An 18,556-nucleotide genomic window follows, 5' to 3' on the forward strand; every position below is an offset into this window, starting at 1 on the left:
TTCGCTGTAATTTGTGAAGGTTTATCCAAAAGAGAATCCAAAAGCAGTGGGAACAAGGATAATAACAACAAAAGCAGAAGCCTTCTTTGATCCTGCTCACTTTAAATAGTGTAGAGTGTATTTTGCTACCAAATGTGCATTTTTTTGTGGCTGCTGAGTGGCTGTTGTGTTTCTGGTATAAACTGCAGTGTATGGTGCACACATGTACTGCAAAACCAGCTACATCAAGGAGTGGAAAAATAAAAGTGTAGTTTGTGTGTGCAGTGTTACAGTGCAAAAATGTTGCATTTACATGTAGATAGAAAACCCTTGCTCTTTCTTTTAGTTTGATTGCATTCCTGATGGTGCTACTTCATGCAATTTATGTCTTCGCAATGCAAATCAATGAGCAAATCATCATCATGATTGATTGTTCATAATTTGGGCAGTGCAACACTCCCTTTAAGTTTGAAGATCAGTTTACTTCTTGTGTTCATAAAATTTCATTTTATGTTGCATTTTTGGCAAGGAATGCAAATATTTGAATGGGGAATGAATGTGTGCACAACAAGCAATATATAATATTTGTTTTCTACTTGCAACACAAAACATCAGAACTCTAATAGGCCACAATTTTAGGAAATTACATACTCGATGTATTTATGTTTACATTGCCAACTTTTTCCGTACCAGCCATACATACTGTATATCTAGCAGTAGCCGTATGTACTCATTTTGATAACCGTTGAACGCTACTGTGTCTACCTTTTTTTTTGTAGTGTTTTTGGCCTTTCATAAAATATGAATACCAAGTTTCTGATGTTAACAATAACAAATGCATCTTAGTACTTCATAATCTCATTGCACGTTTGGCTTTCTTTATCTCAATCTTAGAATTCCTTTGTCAGCTCGGCACCGGTCTATGACGACTCCGCCGGCAAGAGCGGCGCCAAATTCTTGCGCTCCAGCGATGGCAAGTTTGTCGTCAAGACGATATCGAGAGAAGAGGTCGAGCTCATGCATAACATTCTGCCACAATACCACCAGGTACATCTGTCTTCATTCTCAGTTCTGTTCTGGGCCCCGTTGCAAGAAAGTTGCAATCAATTGCAAATAATTGCTAATTTTGAAACAACCATTCTGATTGGATCAGGGTCTGCCCTATTAAGAAGACATGCATGCAACAATGATTTTGATTGGCCAGTGACAATCAGTTGCAAGTTGCGTTTAAACGCAAAGTTTCTAGCAACGGGGCCCTGGCCTGTGTGAAGTCCCAAGAAAGTGTTTTTTTTTTGTTTATATGTGTTTTTTATGTACACGTGTGTTCTCGCAAACGGCTTCAGTCGAGGATATTGTAGTGTTTCACTTCAGGCGACCGGGTATACATGTCACACCAGGCATATGATGCATCACGCGTTACCTCGGGGTACCGTAGTACCCCGAGTTACCGCGTTGTGTAGCGCCACCTCGCGTCCACTCGAGGACAGCCGCAGAGAAATGCATACACTGTGTGTGCGTGTACATAGTCACTCCCATGCCACTGCATGTTATACCAAGGAGGATGAAGAGATGGAGTAACAACAGAGTTATTCCCTTTGATCTATGTTCGAAGCCGCTGCTCAAAAATATTTGAAGCATGTGCCAAACTGGATCTGCCGCGCCGATACGAAGACAATTGACTCGTGTCTCATTGCATAATCACCAGCCACTTTCAAAGGAATATATGTCTTTGTGATGGTAATTACTTTTCGCTATCCCTTCTTATAAAAGGTAGGTAGTACAGACATGAGGATGCGCGAACTGAAATTGAGGAAAAAATGCTGAAATAAAGATGAAAATTACTCGACTGGGCATATGTGGGCACTAATCTGATATATCTATCAATAAAGAATTAATAAAGAATTGACTTTTGTTTTACATGCTTTTTTATTAAGTGAAATTTCATTTCATTTAATAAATAAGCAAAATATGGCCAACATTATGATAACGTTCAAAATGAATCTTCAGATTGCTCAGCAAGACTGTGGATTGGAACATCGATCATCAAAGGCACAAGTGCACCTGTGGAATTCTTTTGTACATCAATAGAAATCTGACAACTGTTTGAATAATTACAGCCATTTGGAACTCCATGTATAAAACCTCCTTGGTTATACTATGCATGCGTGGCACGCTGTGCTAGCAATAACATGTGCTTCAGTGCACTGCAGTGCACTGACTAGTGTGTGCTAGCTCCAGTACCCAAATAATTTCCACTTTTTGGCAACCCAGGGTACAACCTTTTTTTCAAAAATGAATAATTCAACAAATTGGCTGATATTTATTTGGTACCCCGGGACACCGTTTAAATGTCATCATATGCCCGTTTGTTCAGAGTATTTAAACAAATGAAAAAGCTGCCTCTTAGGCTCTTGGTGTACCTTAGGTATGTAATGCGCCTGCCTGTTCTGCATAGTTACGTCCTGTATGTAGGCAAAAAGTTTTCAACACTATACAAACGGGGAAATTTGACAATTTTCACATGTATCCACGATGGTTGTGTATTTACCTAATAGATATGCTACATGAAGTCTTATTTTTTACATACTCAACTGAATTGAAGTATCATTTTTCATGGTTTTCAATTTCAGTTTACAAAGAAAAAAAAGGAAAAACAATTTTTTAGAAACAAATAATGGAATATGCCTGGTTACCTTGAGCAAACTATCATATCCCCGGTTGAAGCATTTTATGAGAATGTGTGTGTGTGTTTGAGTGTGTATTATGTGTAGAATTTGTTTGTTTGTTTATTTGTTTCATGTGTTTATTTGTGCCTGTATGTGCTGAGTATGAGTAGGAGAAACTTTAATATGGGCTGGATGGTTACTTTGCTAAACATTGTCTATGGTTGTATAGAATCTTTTTTTTTTTTTTATGGGGGGGGGGGGGAAGGGTATTTGAATTGAGAGTCACGTTATGAGTAAGATGTAAGATGTACAAAGGGACTTTTAATACCTGTTAAATGTGTATCACTCTTTTATGACTGGGCAAAGAAAAAGAGATATGCCTGACTGAAATTCTGTTAGTGTTTGTCTTTGCATTTCATGTCATAAATTGCATTCAAATCAACTTTCCTTTTGAAAAAATATGGATTTACCTCTAAGGATGTTACTTCCTTGTTCAACTTGTTACTTCCTTGTTCATCTTTGAAAGCAAATCCTCCTTTGCCAATTCTTTCCTAGTTACAGTTTCCCTTCTGAAAGTGCCCCTTGCATTCTTCTGCACAATCAAAGAGTAGCATGTCTTATTTGTTTTGAGTGGGCTGCAGCATTTCACAATAACTATTCAATGGCGTGTTGGGTTTCAAGCTTTCTGTCTGAGATGTTATGCCCTTGTAACTGTCACATTTTGAAATGTTGCAGCTGTACTGGCATATATTAACAATGTATGTCGAGAGATAGTGTTTTATGTTTGAGATATAGAGTGTATACAAATTGTTGCTACTGATCCTACTCCAAGTTATCTATCACCCTTGATGGTGTTACCTGAAATTCTCTTCACACCTAAAAAGCCATAAAACATGTAATACATAAGTAAAGTGTAAGAACAAAGATATCTGCATTCAATTAAGGAATGAAAAAAAAAAAAGAATTTGAGGCTACCATTTGTTACATTTTCTTGACCTTGATAAATCTTGTGAAAATTTCCAAGGATATGGAATCGAAAGACACCCGAAACTGACAGTCTGGTGCAGTTATACATTGTACTGTCGATGTGTAATATATTAGGTGTGCATGTATATTATTGGATACAAGTGTTTGTGTTCATATCTTTTGTTTCATATAACTTTGATATTGTGCAGTATTCCCACAGGGTTTAGTATACCATATGCAGCTAAATGACAGGTGAATCATTGCATATGTTCTGTTGGCAAGAACTTTGACAAGTTCTATTCACAGTGAATCTTTTCATCTCCCCCCTACCCCCGCAGTACATAGTCAAGAAACACGGAGAGACGTTGCTACCACAGTACTTAGGCATGTACAGGTTAACGGTGGATGGCGCGGAGACGTACATGGTCATCATGAGGAGTATATTCGGTCACACGCTCCCCATCCACAGAAAGTATGACCTGAAGGGCTCACTCATTGACAGACAAGCCAGCGACAAAGAAAAGGTAGTATTATGTGAATGCAGATCCATATGCCAAGTGTCACAGAAAGTGTAGTTGTATAAATGTTGTTGTTGTTTGTTTGTTTTTTGCTAGTTGTCGTAATTTTTGTTTTTTTCTTTAGAGATAAAAAAATAACCTTTACTGTGTAGGTGGTAAATTTCGCTGTGTTTTTAATTTTGCTAACGTCTATAGTTGACCGCTACTTTAATAGGAAATCAACAACATGCTAAAATATTGCCTTCCACATCACAATTGCATTGTTTATTGCCTCCAAGGTAGAAATCTTTATTAAGTTCTCTCATGAAAAGGGATAATCTTTTTTTCTCATTCCGTCAGTGTTTTCAATTTCCAAATTCACCCAAACCTGTGTCTTGCCACTTTGTAAACATTGACAGATGCCAATCCTGTGTGTGAATAAGAAATATTATTTGAGAAAAATATTATTTCATAAATGAGAAGAGTCTTTAAAACAAAAAAAGAGTAGGACTTTGAAGTGATGGTAAAGCATGAATCTCTTTTGATATTTATGATTTTGTGGGACTTTACTTTAATAATTATAGAGGTAGTAATACCTTCCAACAAAGTAGTCAGATATGCTTGTTCGTTTGTTAATGTGTTATTTCAAGGCTTATATTTCACAAAGTTCCCAACTTATACAATTTTCGTCATGGAGTTCAGACTGTGTACTCTTTAGAAACCTTAATGTGTTATGTTCAGTTAACAGGGCAATATCAGTGTCAGGACATGGAAAACTTTAGATTATGTATCCATGCACTAGCTGTGACTTCAATGTTACCTAGATATGCAACAGGTCATGGTCTGTTAGAAGGCAGGGTTACCAGCATCAACTCATCGTAATGAATGGAACATCTTGTCGCATTATGGTGCATAAATCTCGCCACTTTTTCAAAACAACATTTGATGCATTTCACAACGGCTTGCAAAGGAAGGCTTGCGAATAATATGGCTTCTCACTTCCTGCCACTCCGTTGCGTACGTGTGCTTCGTACGAATGTTTTTTCAGTTTTCTATCATGCCTTTCCTGTCCATGGTGATGATATTGCACACACCCAACCTCTGTATTGTTTCCTGTTTTTACCCGTTCTTCCACGTTCTTCCCCTTGACCCCACCCCACCCCCTTGACCCTGCCTCACCCCCACCCCCCCCCCCCCACCCCCATGGCAGGCCAAAGATCTTCCCACATTCAAAGACATTGACTTCCTGAGTGGAAACAGCAGGATAATCGTCGGCCAGGACACCAAGGATAGCATTCTGGAGAAGCTCCGGTCAGACACCGATGTAAGTGGCTCCTCTGGTGGGGATGGATCTCTTTTAGCTCTTTTCACATCTATTTCCTTCTGTCCCTGTCTCTCTGTCTGCCTGTCTGCATCTATCTATCTATCTATCTACTATCTATATATCTATCTACTTTCTATCTATCCATCTATCTATCTATCTATATATCATCTATCTATCTATCTTTCTATCTATCTATCTATATATATATCTATCTACTATCTATCTATCTATCTATCCATCTATCTATCTATCTGTCTACAATCTATCTATCTATCTATCTCTCTATCTATCTATCCATCTATCTATCTATCTATATATCATCTATCTATCTATCTTTCTATCTATCTATCTATCCATCTATCTATCTATCTATCTATCTATATATCATCTATCTATCTATCTATCTATCTGTCCATCTATCTATCTATCTATCTATATATATATCATCTATCTATCTATCTACCTATCTATCTATATATATATATATATATATATATATATATATATATATATATATATATATATATATATCATCTATCTATCTATCTATCTATCCATCTATCTATCTCTTTATCTATCCATCTATCTATCTATCTATACATCATCTATTTATCTATCTTATCTATCTATCTGTCTAGCTATCTATCTTTTATTATTTCCTTCACTTGCTTTCCTCAAACTTTTATCATTGTGCTACATAACTTTTTTTTTTTTTTGACCATTTGCCCAGTCAGGCAAGCAGATTTTCAGATTGTTGCAGAGCAATTGCTCAAACAAGAATTTTACTCATCCAAAAAGAAAGGTCCAAAAATATAAGGAAATGATAAAGAAAATCTATTGTAAATAAAACACAATCATTTGAATGAACAGCACGCATTGATTCACACACTTAAACACAGTGGAGTAACAAACTTGGTTCAATCAAGTGTTGGTGTTGCATTGCATTGGGGCTTCTTCGTGTAAGTGTTAGAAAGACCCTGAAATGAAATAAAAATGCATTGCATCACTAAACAGTCTTTGGGCTTCTGTATGGTTGACTTCTCGGGCTTGTGAGGGGAAAAAGTGAAAAAGAAAAAAAGAAAAAGATGGCTTCAAAACCTTTTCCTTTGCCCAATTTGAGCAAGCATTTGTTTATTTTTCCAAAACACTTGCCTGACTTTGATTTTTACTTGCCCCATGCAATTGGGCAAGTGCTTCTGTAGCACCATGCTTTTATGTATTTTGGAGAAGGTCTGAGTGGAGACAAATGAAAGAGAAGTCCACATGAGGAATTCTTTCTCTTTTCTTCTCACTCTCTGTGTCCTTACCTACCTGTTAAATCATAATGAATTTTATAGTCCTGTATTGTTATCAAAGGAACTACAAACATGGAAACACTCGACTCATTAAGATAGAAAACAAAATACATGTGTGCGTACACTTCCAATCTTATTTTAGCTCTTGTCAGATATCGTTTCTAGACATATTGCCACAAAGAATGTAGCCCTTGGCAAGAAATTTTAATGGTGTCAGACTCTTTTTCCCCGGCTAAATTTATCTGTAGACTAGTTCACATGTCCTTCTGTACATTTTGAAATAATGAAATCGGCATGTATATATAACAAAGTCCAGGATGAAACAGTTCTTCACTTTAGAGAAGTCTGCACATTCCTTCAAGAGCGGTTGAGCACATTGTGTAGAGATCCAGTTTCGAGAGTGCGAGTGCGGCCAGTGTTCATCCAGATACATTCAAGTGGTTCGGGCAGTTGTGTTGCATACTCTTAATCTGACTAAATATAGAGAATGAGCTCATACAAAACTTGTTTACAGTCATCGTGTAGTGGATAGGAGTATACTGCGACATGCTTGTGGACGATATACAATGTAGTGTCTTCTTAATGGTGTAGTTTCATGTATCGATGGGGAGTTGCTTGATTGAGGGCGCCCTTTGTTAAGCTCGAAAGTCTGTGTGACAATACGTCATGTTCTCTTCTAATCCGAAATTTCATTTGGAAGTTGACTTCCAAATGGGGAGGACCTTTCTTGTTTTAATGTTCAGACTCAGAACTAAACAAATTTTCTCCAAGAGAATGTCTCAGAAGTTTGTCAGAGAAATTTGACTGAAGTGGATCGGCACAGATTTATCTTGTTATACCTAGGCAGTGATGCAGAAAGAGCCAGTGCACATATAGTTAGCTTGCTTGCTTGAATTGCAAGTATCAAAGCATCATTAGGTCTAATAGCACGACTGATGCATGCAAATCTACTGGCGAATGCTCAATATTTTTGTGAATATTGTTGGCTGAGAACCACAAGGGCTTCATTGTGATTTTGGGGGGTATTGAGTTATTGGTATCATGTTGTATAGCTCAATCTCCTCTACATTACGATGCCAATTCCAGATTATTTTCGCTTTCAGTAAAATGTTAAAAATCAAAACCACAAGGGCGTTAGTTTACCCTATGGTTGGAGCAATGCTTATAGATCTACCACTTTTGATTCAATAAAATTTTTACTCCATGAAAATTTGTTGTTTCGTTTTCATCTACACTCAAATGTCAGAAATGTGACATTGCCCCTCAGGTTCTCAGCTGACAATATTCTTAAATTGTTTACCCCATAACACTTGACAAGTAACAACTTGAAAATTCGGTGCAACTTGTAGTCTGTAGAAAGTAATGACGTGTTTAATGTTTATCACGGCGCTTTTCCGTTTATCATAAAGGATGCATCGGTTAACTCTGGTTTACATGCCAGTACTCTTGTTCTCTCCACTTTCTATAAGGGCCTAAGTGTAACATAATCTATGTTGTGTATATTTAGAGGCCAGTTTCGTTGTGGGCCAGTGATTGCTCTGCTTAAGGGGAAACTCTGCTTATAATGAGAGGATAGTTTTGAGATGATCTCAGAAGGGGGCTTAGTAACCCAAAGGAGGCCCGAGACAGAACGTGAAGGGAGGGATGAAATGCATGCAGGGCAGAGAAAATGGTGGACAACAACTGCCTGATGGGGACCACACCTTTAACCCGTTGAGGACGGGCTGATTTTGCTACAACACGCATTTCCCATAGACACTTACCCGAGTATACTCGGGACTCATCTTCAACAGGTTAAGACTGGGATGAGGCGAAAGAAGTAGGAGATCTTTGTGGCAGGCTGAGTCTGTGTTAGAATGTGAAGACACTAGTCTTGTCCAAACCATCAATGTAGAATTACTGGACATAGCAAAAGCGCCCTCATCATGAAACCAACAACAGTGTCTAAGAGCACTCCCCCAAAACAAAGTGCTGCATTCACTCGCATGTTATATTCAACTTGCGCGTGTGTGGATATGTGTCATTTGTGTGCTATCGTAAATTCAGGTACATGCTTCTGTATGCTCATTTCCACATGCATACAGTTGTATGTCCAGACATGTACAGTATGTCAACATGCACAATGAATGGGGGTAAGTTTAGCTACTTCCAATGACTGCAACGTCATGCATACAGCAATGTATAGCTCACTTATCTAGTGTGTATAATGATAGTCAGAACAGGAAATGAATCCTTTTTTTTATAACCTTTGACCCTTCCCCACCCCCCACTCACATTCTCAGTTTCTGTCAGAGTTGAAGATCATGGACTACAGCCTCCTGGTGGGGATCCATGACAAGGAGAAATACGAGCAGGACCGGCAGCAGGAGGAGACGGCCAGCCAGGAGAATGGTGACGCCGTCGTCGATGAGGAGGCCGGCGAGGACTCCGGGAGTGGCGAGTGCCTGACCCCGCCCGACAGCCCCGGCATCACGCCCCGGACGAGGCACGTCATGATCGAGGAGTACGACCCCAGCACGGACGTCTACGCGGTCAAAGGCTATGACAGTGAGTTCATCCAACCTATGCAACAATCAAATATCCAAAAACACAAACTAAACAAACAACAAGTCCGTCCCCACATTCCTTCTGATAGAAATTTAACAGCGCAAATGATCTGACTGATTGACAAATTGCCTTACATCAACGTAAATAAGCACTGAATTGATCAGTGTTTTTAATAGTTGTAGCCATGATAAAAAATCATGGGCATACGTACTCGAGCAGGAGTCGAACCTACGACCTCCTGATCTCCGTACAAGCGTCATCTCCACTAGACCATCTAGCTTTCGCCCAACAGCAAGTGTTGGTTCTAATCCTTACAGCATGCTGCGGGTACTGCGTAATCAATACCTTGCTAACTGAAAACACCTTGTGAAAAATTTTATGAATTTAAACAAATGATCCAATTGAAGATCTTGTAAAAATTTGCAAAGTGTAGCATTCACATGAAGGTATATTTCTCTACCTTTCTGGCCTCATATTTTCCTGTTTTGCAGTGTGTTTTCATTTGAATGCATATGTGCGACCGGTAAAATCAAACAGTTTTAGGCCACCAGTAGCGTGTGAATTGATATGCTTATCCTATAAATGTATGTATGGGAACATACAGGAACAAGCAGTATCACTCTTCTGAGGAAAAGGAAGTGTTAAGTGGTACTTGAAATCAGAGTGAAGAAAATAGTATTCATTTCACAAGGAGGAAGTAACATGATTTTGTACGCTACCGTCACAAAGATGGCATGTTCCTGATTATATTACTTGAAGTTGAGAAATTTATCCTTTTAGAGAAGCCTTGAATAGTTGTTGTTTTGGTGGGTTTTTTTTCTTTCCTTTTCCTTTTTCATTGTGCTTAACAGCAGTATGAAATTATATTATACAGAGAGTTTGGGTAGGATTTGTGTATACTCTCATCCTTCCTGTTGTTTTGCAGGGTAGGATATCTAAGATATTATGGTCTGTAATAGGTAATGACATGGTGGCTTAATATACCAGGATTATGTCCTTTTTTTATATACACAATGTTCCAAAAAGATTGGCTACGCTACTTCATGCTGTCATTAAACATTTGGCACCATGCTTTTATGATGTCTCGCTTTGGACAGGCCGTCCCAAACAGATGATTCCAACTTCTTCGTGATATTACTGATATAATGCAATGCTAACCATAACATCTCTGTCCGACATACAGGGTGTCCCAGAAAGATGATCTACTTCATGGCACTAATCGACATTCTGACTCACTGGGGTGCCAAGAAGAAGGCTGCCCAAGCTGCAAAGACCGTCAAACATGGGGTAAGAAGCAGTGAGAATCTTGCAAACCTGTTGTTTGTCAGTAGTGCTGCCCTATTGCTTCATGGCTCAGCGTAATTTTTGGACACCACTGATAAAAATACAGCAAAATTCTTTTGTTTAAAGGGATCGTATAGTTTTGGTTGAGACCTAATTTCAGGTTTCTAACATTTTTTTTGTGAGATAATGAGAAATCTTATATGAAATATGAAAGAGCATGCAATTCCATGAGGAATTCAACGTTTATTTGATGAAAATTGGTTTTGAAATGGCTGAGATATCCAAAAAGAGCAATTCTAATAAAGTGTGGGACCCACACTTTATTACGGTCGCTTTGTTTTACTTTGTTTTTGGATGTTTCAGTCATTCCAAACCCGATTTTTATCAAATAAACTTTGAATTCCTCTTAAAATGGTATGTTCTGTACTATTTCATAAGTGTTTTCTTGGTATCTTGCAAAAAGTTAAAAGCCCAGTTCTCATCTCCACCAATACTTTACCATCCCTTTAACATATTGAATCAACATATATGCATTGTGAGATTTAGTTCATGGAGAATCGCCTTCAGACTGTAAACGTATATTAGAATTATGCAAGAATTATTTCATCGCTGAAATATACTAGCTTTCATTTGTCTTAGTCCTCTTTATCTGTAGCACAGTGATAGTTTAGAATGGACTCTTGTAAACATTGTGCAGACTTGACAAAGTTATATGAACTTGATATTTAGGATTTTTATCTGCTGTACTTGGATGGGGATGATTTAGCCAGGAATACTTGAAAAAGCTGTGAGATGATGCCCCAGTGTTGCTGCTGTCACTTGCCACATTGAGTTTTTGCAAAGAAAAGACAGTCCTTTGCCGCATTTTCATCTGTGCTAATCTGTTCTTCAGGTACGCTTGAATAGCAGTTGACGTGAAGTTTCTATCTGTTTACTGTATTACAACCTAATGATGTGTAATGTGAAATGTACATTACATGGTTTTATTTTCCTTTGTACCAATGATTTTTAGGAACAGTATGTCCATCTGTGCTACTGTGAAAATGTAATGAAATCTACTACTGTAAAAGTGGAAATTTTCACGGTGTTGAAATTTTCGCTCAACCAGAAACTAGCACGAAAATAAAAGCATGCAAATATTTTTGCTTGACATATGTTCCAGTAGTTGATGTCTTGATTCCACAGAATTAAAAACATGTGAAACTCTTCTTACCCGGCCGAGCACGAAAAATTAGTTGCGCGAAAATATCCACTTTTAGATTACCTCGTAACCAAATTGAATTGTTTCTGATTTTATGTGCCTTCTTCTTATCTACACAACCTCCTTTATCTGATTGCCGACAGGCCGGTGCTGAAATCTCTTCCGTCAAACCTGAGCAGTACGCCAAAAGATTCCTGGACTTCATCTCAAAGGTCATGGAATGATCAGCACACCTGTCAGGGGGGAGAACTTTTGGATGGATGTAAACACAAGTCAGGAGCTTTCATATCCGTTGTATACAGAGCGCAAGAGAGGGAAGGGGAGCAAGTGAGAAAGAGAGAGAGAGCAAGAGAGAGAGAGAGAGAGAGAGAAAGATAGAGAGAGAGCATGAATGTCTCCCTTTGCAAGGAGTTACGTTCACATCCGGGTTTACATAATATGATATGTGTTAATCTTAAACTCCTTTGAGGAAAGAATGTAATGCTGTGGCGGAGAGCGCTCATATGTGCACCAGAAGAGCGATGGGAGATGACATTTGACCTTGCCGTTCCACCTCCCCTTTCTCTGATCCTTGTTTCTTTTCTATGTTTCAGTTTGTGGCTATTTTTGTATGTGTCATGGGATGTTATCCCTCGTGTATAGAGAAAAATGTCTGTCAGCTATGTTCACGTTTGAGTTGCGTTCACATGCCCCCCCCCCCCTGGTGAAGTATGGGTGTATAATTGTCGTGTGGTAGGCACGCTCAGAACTCCTCTCGCAGCACTGCTGGGAGTTTGTTTTGTAGATGATATCATCACAGATGGTCGTGCGTTTACGCGGCAGCGACCGCTCTCTCGAAAGCCCCTTCCATCATCCGTCACGTGGTGTCGGAGCACCATGCGTAAAAAAAAGTTTTGTTCTCACCTTCTAGTTTGACAGTGAAACGTTGATACCTCCTGCCTACCTTCCTGCAGTTTCATTTTTTTTTCCTCTCTCTGAATTCTTACGGCGTCTTCCAGGGGCCCTAAGCAAAATATTCCAGAGTACAATGTTCCTTCTTCTATTTCTTTTTCATGACTGTAACAACGGAGCCACATTTTAGGAAATGGGAGTCACCGTTTAATGCCCTTACGAGCATTTCTCTTTTTCTTTTCGTCTGTTTATTTATTTAGTTTTTGGGTAGCCTGTGGTGATTACGCCATTGAAACTTACCTAGATTTCTTTTCAGAGTACTTTGTCACATGCATCTTCCTGGTTTGATTTTCAAGTTAGAATTTGACCAGATTTGCTTGGGAGGCATGTGCACGCAGGGACTAATCTTACTTGTAGCACGTCCCCTCTGTTAGGACATAAATTGAATATTGTGAATGCCGTATATTTTGCGGGTTATTTATTTTCGTGAATTTCACGAATTGAAAGCTATTCACAAATTTAAAACATGTGAAATTATTATCTCTGATCTCAACATGGATGCGACATGCACATAAATTTTTCTCCATTCGTTACTGCATTCCATAATCGCGAATCTAACAACTTGGGAAAGTTTGGAAAGTCCTGATTCGCAAAAAAATTACACTCGCTGAATATTTGGCGTATACAGTATTATTGCAGCATTGCTGTCCTCACTTCTTTACCAGCGGTCTAACTGTCGCCAAATAATGATTAAAAAGAATAGAGATTGATTGTGCTTGAAGAATTTGATAGATTATCTAAATATTCCAGTGATGTAGCTCCTGTGATGATTAGTGACAGGTGAATTTTCATCGTAATGTACATCGTACAGTTGCAATTGATTGTAAAGGTTGATGCCAATCACAGCCCGTACCCTATCTATGCTGCAGCCCTGAAGTCAAGGCTTTTTGATGCCTTCGAGAGCCTCTTCCAAATACTGGTCACTAGTTCAATTTATACTGCTCAAATGTCCCGAAATCTGATGTAATTGTTGTTTTTGTTTTCATGGTCACCGATTTCCCCTTTGAATTATTTTTGGAAGTCAATTACTTTCCATTTGGGATGAAATTCACCTACATGCTGCAAATACACACAGCATAGGGTAGGGCATCAGTACTAAATCTCACAACACACGTGAAATATCAACCTTTGGGTATAGACTCTGTGTAATGTCACAAGTTGCTTTCAGTGTATGGGGTGTTCATAACGAGGCCAAAATGGCCTGAACCCCGTCTGAAATCACCTCCTATGAATGATTAAAAAAAAAAATGCACCAGTTTGGATTGCCCTGTGTATGATTTAAATCTTTTATATACACAAGACCTAAGACTCTTTTTGAAAGGGTTCAAGGTACCTTCAATAAAAAGTTGACTTTTGCCCAATGTCGAGTGCGGTATTGGTGGTGCTCATGTGTGAATGAACAAACTCGCAATCAGTTGCAACTCTACATTGCACGGGGCTATTCAGGAATGTACACTAGATATTTGCTGCCCCGTCATCATTACAGGCGAAACCCGTGGCGAAACAATCCGTGTGTATTATCGGAATGCAGGGAGTCGTAGGCATTAATGTACAAAGCCGATAATTCCATCCTTTTTCTGTGTTTTCCTGTCTGAAGAGTGAACCAAATACCCGCGTGTATGCAACTGTACATGTTCTGCTCTGAGATAGCCCAGCGCACGTTAGTGTGTCATATAATGCGTAGAAGAGATACCTTAGCTAATCGTTTAAACATTCTTTTCTGAAAATGAAAAATATCAACTCCATTAGCTTGCAGATTTGTGTAAGCATAACTTTCTTTTTTCCATTGAGTTATGCACTTTGTACAACGATGAAAATTTGTGATAAGTTTTAATATCTTGGGAAAGGCTTTTTTTTGTGTAGTAGTAACTTGCACCATTCGCATGTGTCATTTTGTACAGAGTTGTAATATATATTTACATATGTGTATGTATCAACACGTACGTATGTATACGAATGCGTGTATATCCATACATGCGCATGTGGTGAAAAATATTTGGAGATGTGGCACCCTTCAAAATGTATTTGATACTGCATACTTAACCTTGTAAAGATATGTACTGATGCTGTTGTGGTGCTATACTGAATGTGTCGTTAAATTGGACAGTGATCGACAGCTGCATGTCCTTCCAGTTCAAGTTTTTAGTGCGAAGAGTGTCGGTGAATGTCAGTGCCGCCGTGGACTGAAGTCGAGGCCAGTGTAGGGAAGGGATCAGATGTGAGATAGCACTCTGCTCTGCCCCTGTTCAGATCTGCAAAGATAGCTAGAAATTGTACGAGTTAACTTGAATGTAGAGGAACGTAAATTTAGGGGTCTGATGCACATACCAAGTGCAAGATGTTTCAGCAAAACTACCAGGCGAAGAAATGATTAAAAAAGAACCTAGATATAGAGAATAATTGCATTTTGTGTAGAATTTTCTGTGCCCAGTAGCTCCTCAGTATTCCTTTCATCACATACCGTTATCTCCGGGCATAGCCCATTGCTGCAGTTCAAATCACACATCCATAACAGTTGTCAGACTTTTCTTTTTTATGCCTCCGCCACGAAGTGGTGCCGGAGGCATTATGTTTTCGGGTTGTCCGTCCGTCCGTACGTACGTCCGTACGTCCGTACGTCTGTACGTCCGTACGTCCGTCCGCTTTCGTTTACGCGATAACTTGAGTAATATTTACTCGAATTTTACCAAACTTGGTCCAAGTATGAAGTATGATGGGGCAACGATTTGATAAGATTTTGGGTGAAATCGGCTAAAGGTCAAAGGTCAAAGGTCAAGGTCAAATCATGAAATTGTATCCGTTTACGCGATAACTCAAGACTGTATGGAGCAAATTTCACCAAACTTTGTTGGAGCATGATGTATGATGGGACAATTACTTGATTAGTTTTTCAGGGAAATCGGACAGAGGTCAAAGGTCAAAGATCAAGGTCAAATCCTAAAATTTATCTGTTTATGTGATAACTCAAAACTGGATGAAGCAGCTTTCACCAAACTTGGTCCAAGGATGATGTATGATGGGACAATTAGTTGAGTAGATTCTAGTGACATTGACAAGAGGTCAAAGGTCAAAAGGTCAAGGTCAAATGCTAAAAATGTTGCTATTTCCCCCATATCTATGCAATGCCCGCAGTTATTTTCTTGAAACTTAGTGTAGACATGTACTACTGCGTAAGGATTCTCCAGAGAGAGTTTCATGTCATAAGGTCAAAGGTCAAAAGGTCAAAGGTTAGGTGAAAATGTTGCAATATCACTTTTCTCGCAAATGGTTCAATGTATCTTCATGGAGCATGGTACATATGCATGTACTGACTGGCAGGGATTATCTAGGGAATTTAGGGGTCATGGGTCAATAGTCAGGGGTTCAAAGGTCAAGGTCAACTCCTCAAAATGTTACTACTGTATTTCCCTCATACATGCATACTAGTATATGCAATGATTGCATTATTAGTTTTAAAAGTGTTTAATATATGTACATGTATTACTTGATGGAGATTCTCTTGGAAATTTCCAGCCAGAAGGTCAAAGGTCAAAGGTTAAGAGTCAAAGGTCAGGTTTAAATGAAAAAAAAAATATTTTGTACTGTAATTACACTCTTTCTTCATACCTTGAAAACTATACTCAATGCATAAACTTATAATAAGGTCGGTCAGAAGTCAAGTAAAAATTGTCAATTCCCCAAATATGTGTACCTGCACTCTTTAATAGACAATTATAGCAAACCCAGTTCGTGGAAAGTGAACATTCAAGATATTTCTGACAAACCTGTTATTTCGATATTTTGCCAGTTATGTGAAACTGTCATCACACATTGTCAAGACATTGTACTATACACCTATTGGGAGAATCATGCATTATGGCGGAGGCATCAGTCGCCGTAGCGACATTTCTAGTTTTTTTTCTTTTTTTTAAATTGGGGACAAAAAGCAACAGAAAAACTCAACAACGGGAAAATAATGACACCAGACCAGCAAAGCATATAGCGGAAACAAAATGCCATAATGTAAAGCTAGCTGGTGTTTCAGAGAGTGTATGAATGGCTGCAATTTGGGTGGATGAACTCCAGATTACACTTTGCCAGTTGCCAGCCAGTGTTAAATATCAGTAATCAGCTTTCCAATAAGCCTGATACACCACACCACACATTTCCTTTGCCTTCTTTTTTATTCTTTTTTCCTTCATTAAATGGAAGGGGGGGGGGTTGAGGATAGTATATATATATATATATGTTAAAGGCTTCGTAGAGCAGGTTGTTGCTACTGGACATTGATTTTGGAAGTTTCAGCAACTAGACATTGTGTGTTACCATGTCATCCTGCCGCATACTTCTGATGGATGGAATCAAATGAACCTTGGGGGGTAGGTTACTCGCAATGGGAAGGACGTGAAACTGATGTGCACTGGTTCTTGGGTCGATCACATGAAGCGGTGCTGTAGCCCTGGTAAAAGTAAAACTGGACCAAGTCATAACAAGTCAGTCAGAGGACATAGTTTCCTGTAGATTTCCCTGTGGCAGATGTTTGCATTGTACGTCATCTTGATGTTATTGTACAAGGTTGTACATAGCAGATGCACAAAGGGTTTGCATTTCCAGAGAGGGGGTAAAAGGCAAATTATTACTCCTACAACAAATGAGACGCTATGACAGGACGGTTGTGTTGACTTCAGAAATCTGTCTGTAAAATCACAAGAGTAGTGCCATTTGAAATATATCAGGAAGGCTTGCATCTCAAAGGACTTGAACTCATTTCAGCCAGGATTAGAAGCATCTTTCAGTAAAATGATGTCGGTTTGTTTCCAAACCTGATACCTCAGTCCGTGTAACAAAACATTGCATGACTAAATGTCTCCCTCCATTTAATAACATCACTTCAGCATCAGTCTACGTGGGGAAAAGGAAAACCTGTGTTATGCCCACATGAAAACCTGACGAGAATTTCTCTAGTTTCAGCCACCTAAACGTAAGCGTAATTTACTGTTTGCACATCAATGTGTGTATATGAGAGCATACCCTATTTGTTATCTTTTTATGTAACCATACATTTGAAAATCATGTACACTATTTATCATTTGACCCATTTTTGTCCTTGGCTTGTCGTCGATTTGTGTAAGTTTTACGTTGCGTAATTTAATTTGTTAATATGATGTAAAAGAAAAGGCACCTCTTGGAGTCAAAGTGATGGAGGGCATGCTTGCGTCGTTGGGGTTTGTCACTTTGCATCAAATATGAGAGTGTATTATTGTTTTAGGGCAACTCTGTTGTATGTGGAAGGAAGGAGGGCAGAGTAGGAGACAATGGACCAAAATGTGCTGTCTCATTCCCCCCCCCCCCCCCCTCCTTCCTCTCATTACCTTTTGGACTCCTTGTGGGTTAGGCTTTCTTGAAAGGAGTGGATTAAGATCCCTGAAGTAGACAATCAAGTCTGTTGTCGTGGTGTGTCACTTTTTACCGTGTAACGTGCGTATGGTTTGCAGAACCGTCTCAGATGTAATCACAAAAGAGTGCTGTCGTTGATTTTGTAGTGATGAGAGAAAAAACTTGCCTCAGTGACTTACAAGTGTATGCTTGTCCGTATTAATAATGGGAATTTCCCATAATTCAACCACTTTCATTTTCATTGTTTAATACTGTTGCAGTAAACGTTACCCAAAGCAAAAAGCCCCCCCCCCCCCCCCACACACACACAAGCTGATCGATATTGAAGCAGCCTGCCCTCTTTGGCATTGTTCTGTAGACTGAAAACATTCACTGAGGTTAACAAGAAACAAAGCATGCTGCTGGAGTGGTCATCTGCATAGCTCCTAGACATTACCGTCTTATTTCTCAGTTGTATGAATAAGGCCAAA

General features: G+C 39.0%; 1 protein-coding gene across 1 annotated transcript in view; it reads left to right on the forward strand.

The window, feature by feature from the left end:
• The window catches only part of LOC140243324 (phosphatidylinositol 5-phosphate 4-kinase type-2 alpha-like), a 51,932-nt gene extending 39,892 nt beyond the window's left edge, over window positions 1-12,040 (forward strand). Inside the window, exons 4-9 of the mRNA XM_072322997.1 lie at window positions 874-1,026; window positions 3,950-4,135; window positions 5,319-5,432; window positions 9,010-9,274; window positions 10,458-10,561; window positions 11,903-12,040. Coding sequence (XP_072179098.1) covers window positions 874-1,026; window positions 3,950-4,135; window positions 5,319-5,432; window positions 9,010-9,274; window positions 10,458-10,561; window positions 11,903-11,983 — 903 coding nt within the window. The 3' untranslated portion in view covers window positions 11,984-12,040. The remainder of the gene's footprint in view (window positions 1-873; window positions 1,027-3,949; window positions 4,136-5,318; window positions 5,433-9,009; window positions 9,275-10,457; window positions 10,562-11,902) is intronic.
• The last annotated feature ends 6,516 nt before the right edge of the window (window positions 12,041-18,556 follow it).

Source organism: Diadema setosum, chromosome 20, assembly GCF_964275005.1.
Source record: "Diadema setosum chromosome 20, eeDiaSeto1, whole genome shotgun sequence".
In the NCBI taxonomy this organism is placed as follows: Eukaryota; Metazoa; Echinodermata; class Echinoidea; order Diadematoida; family Diadematidae; genus Diadema; species Diadema setosum.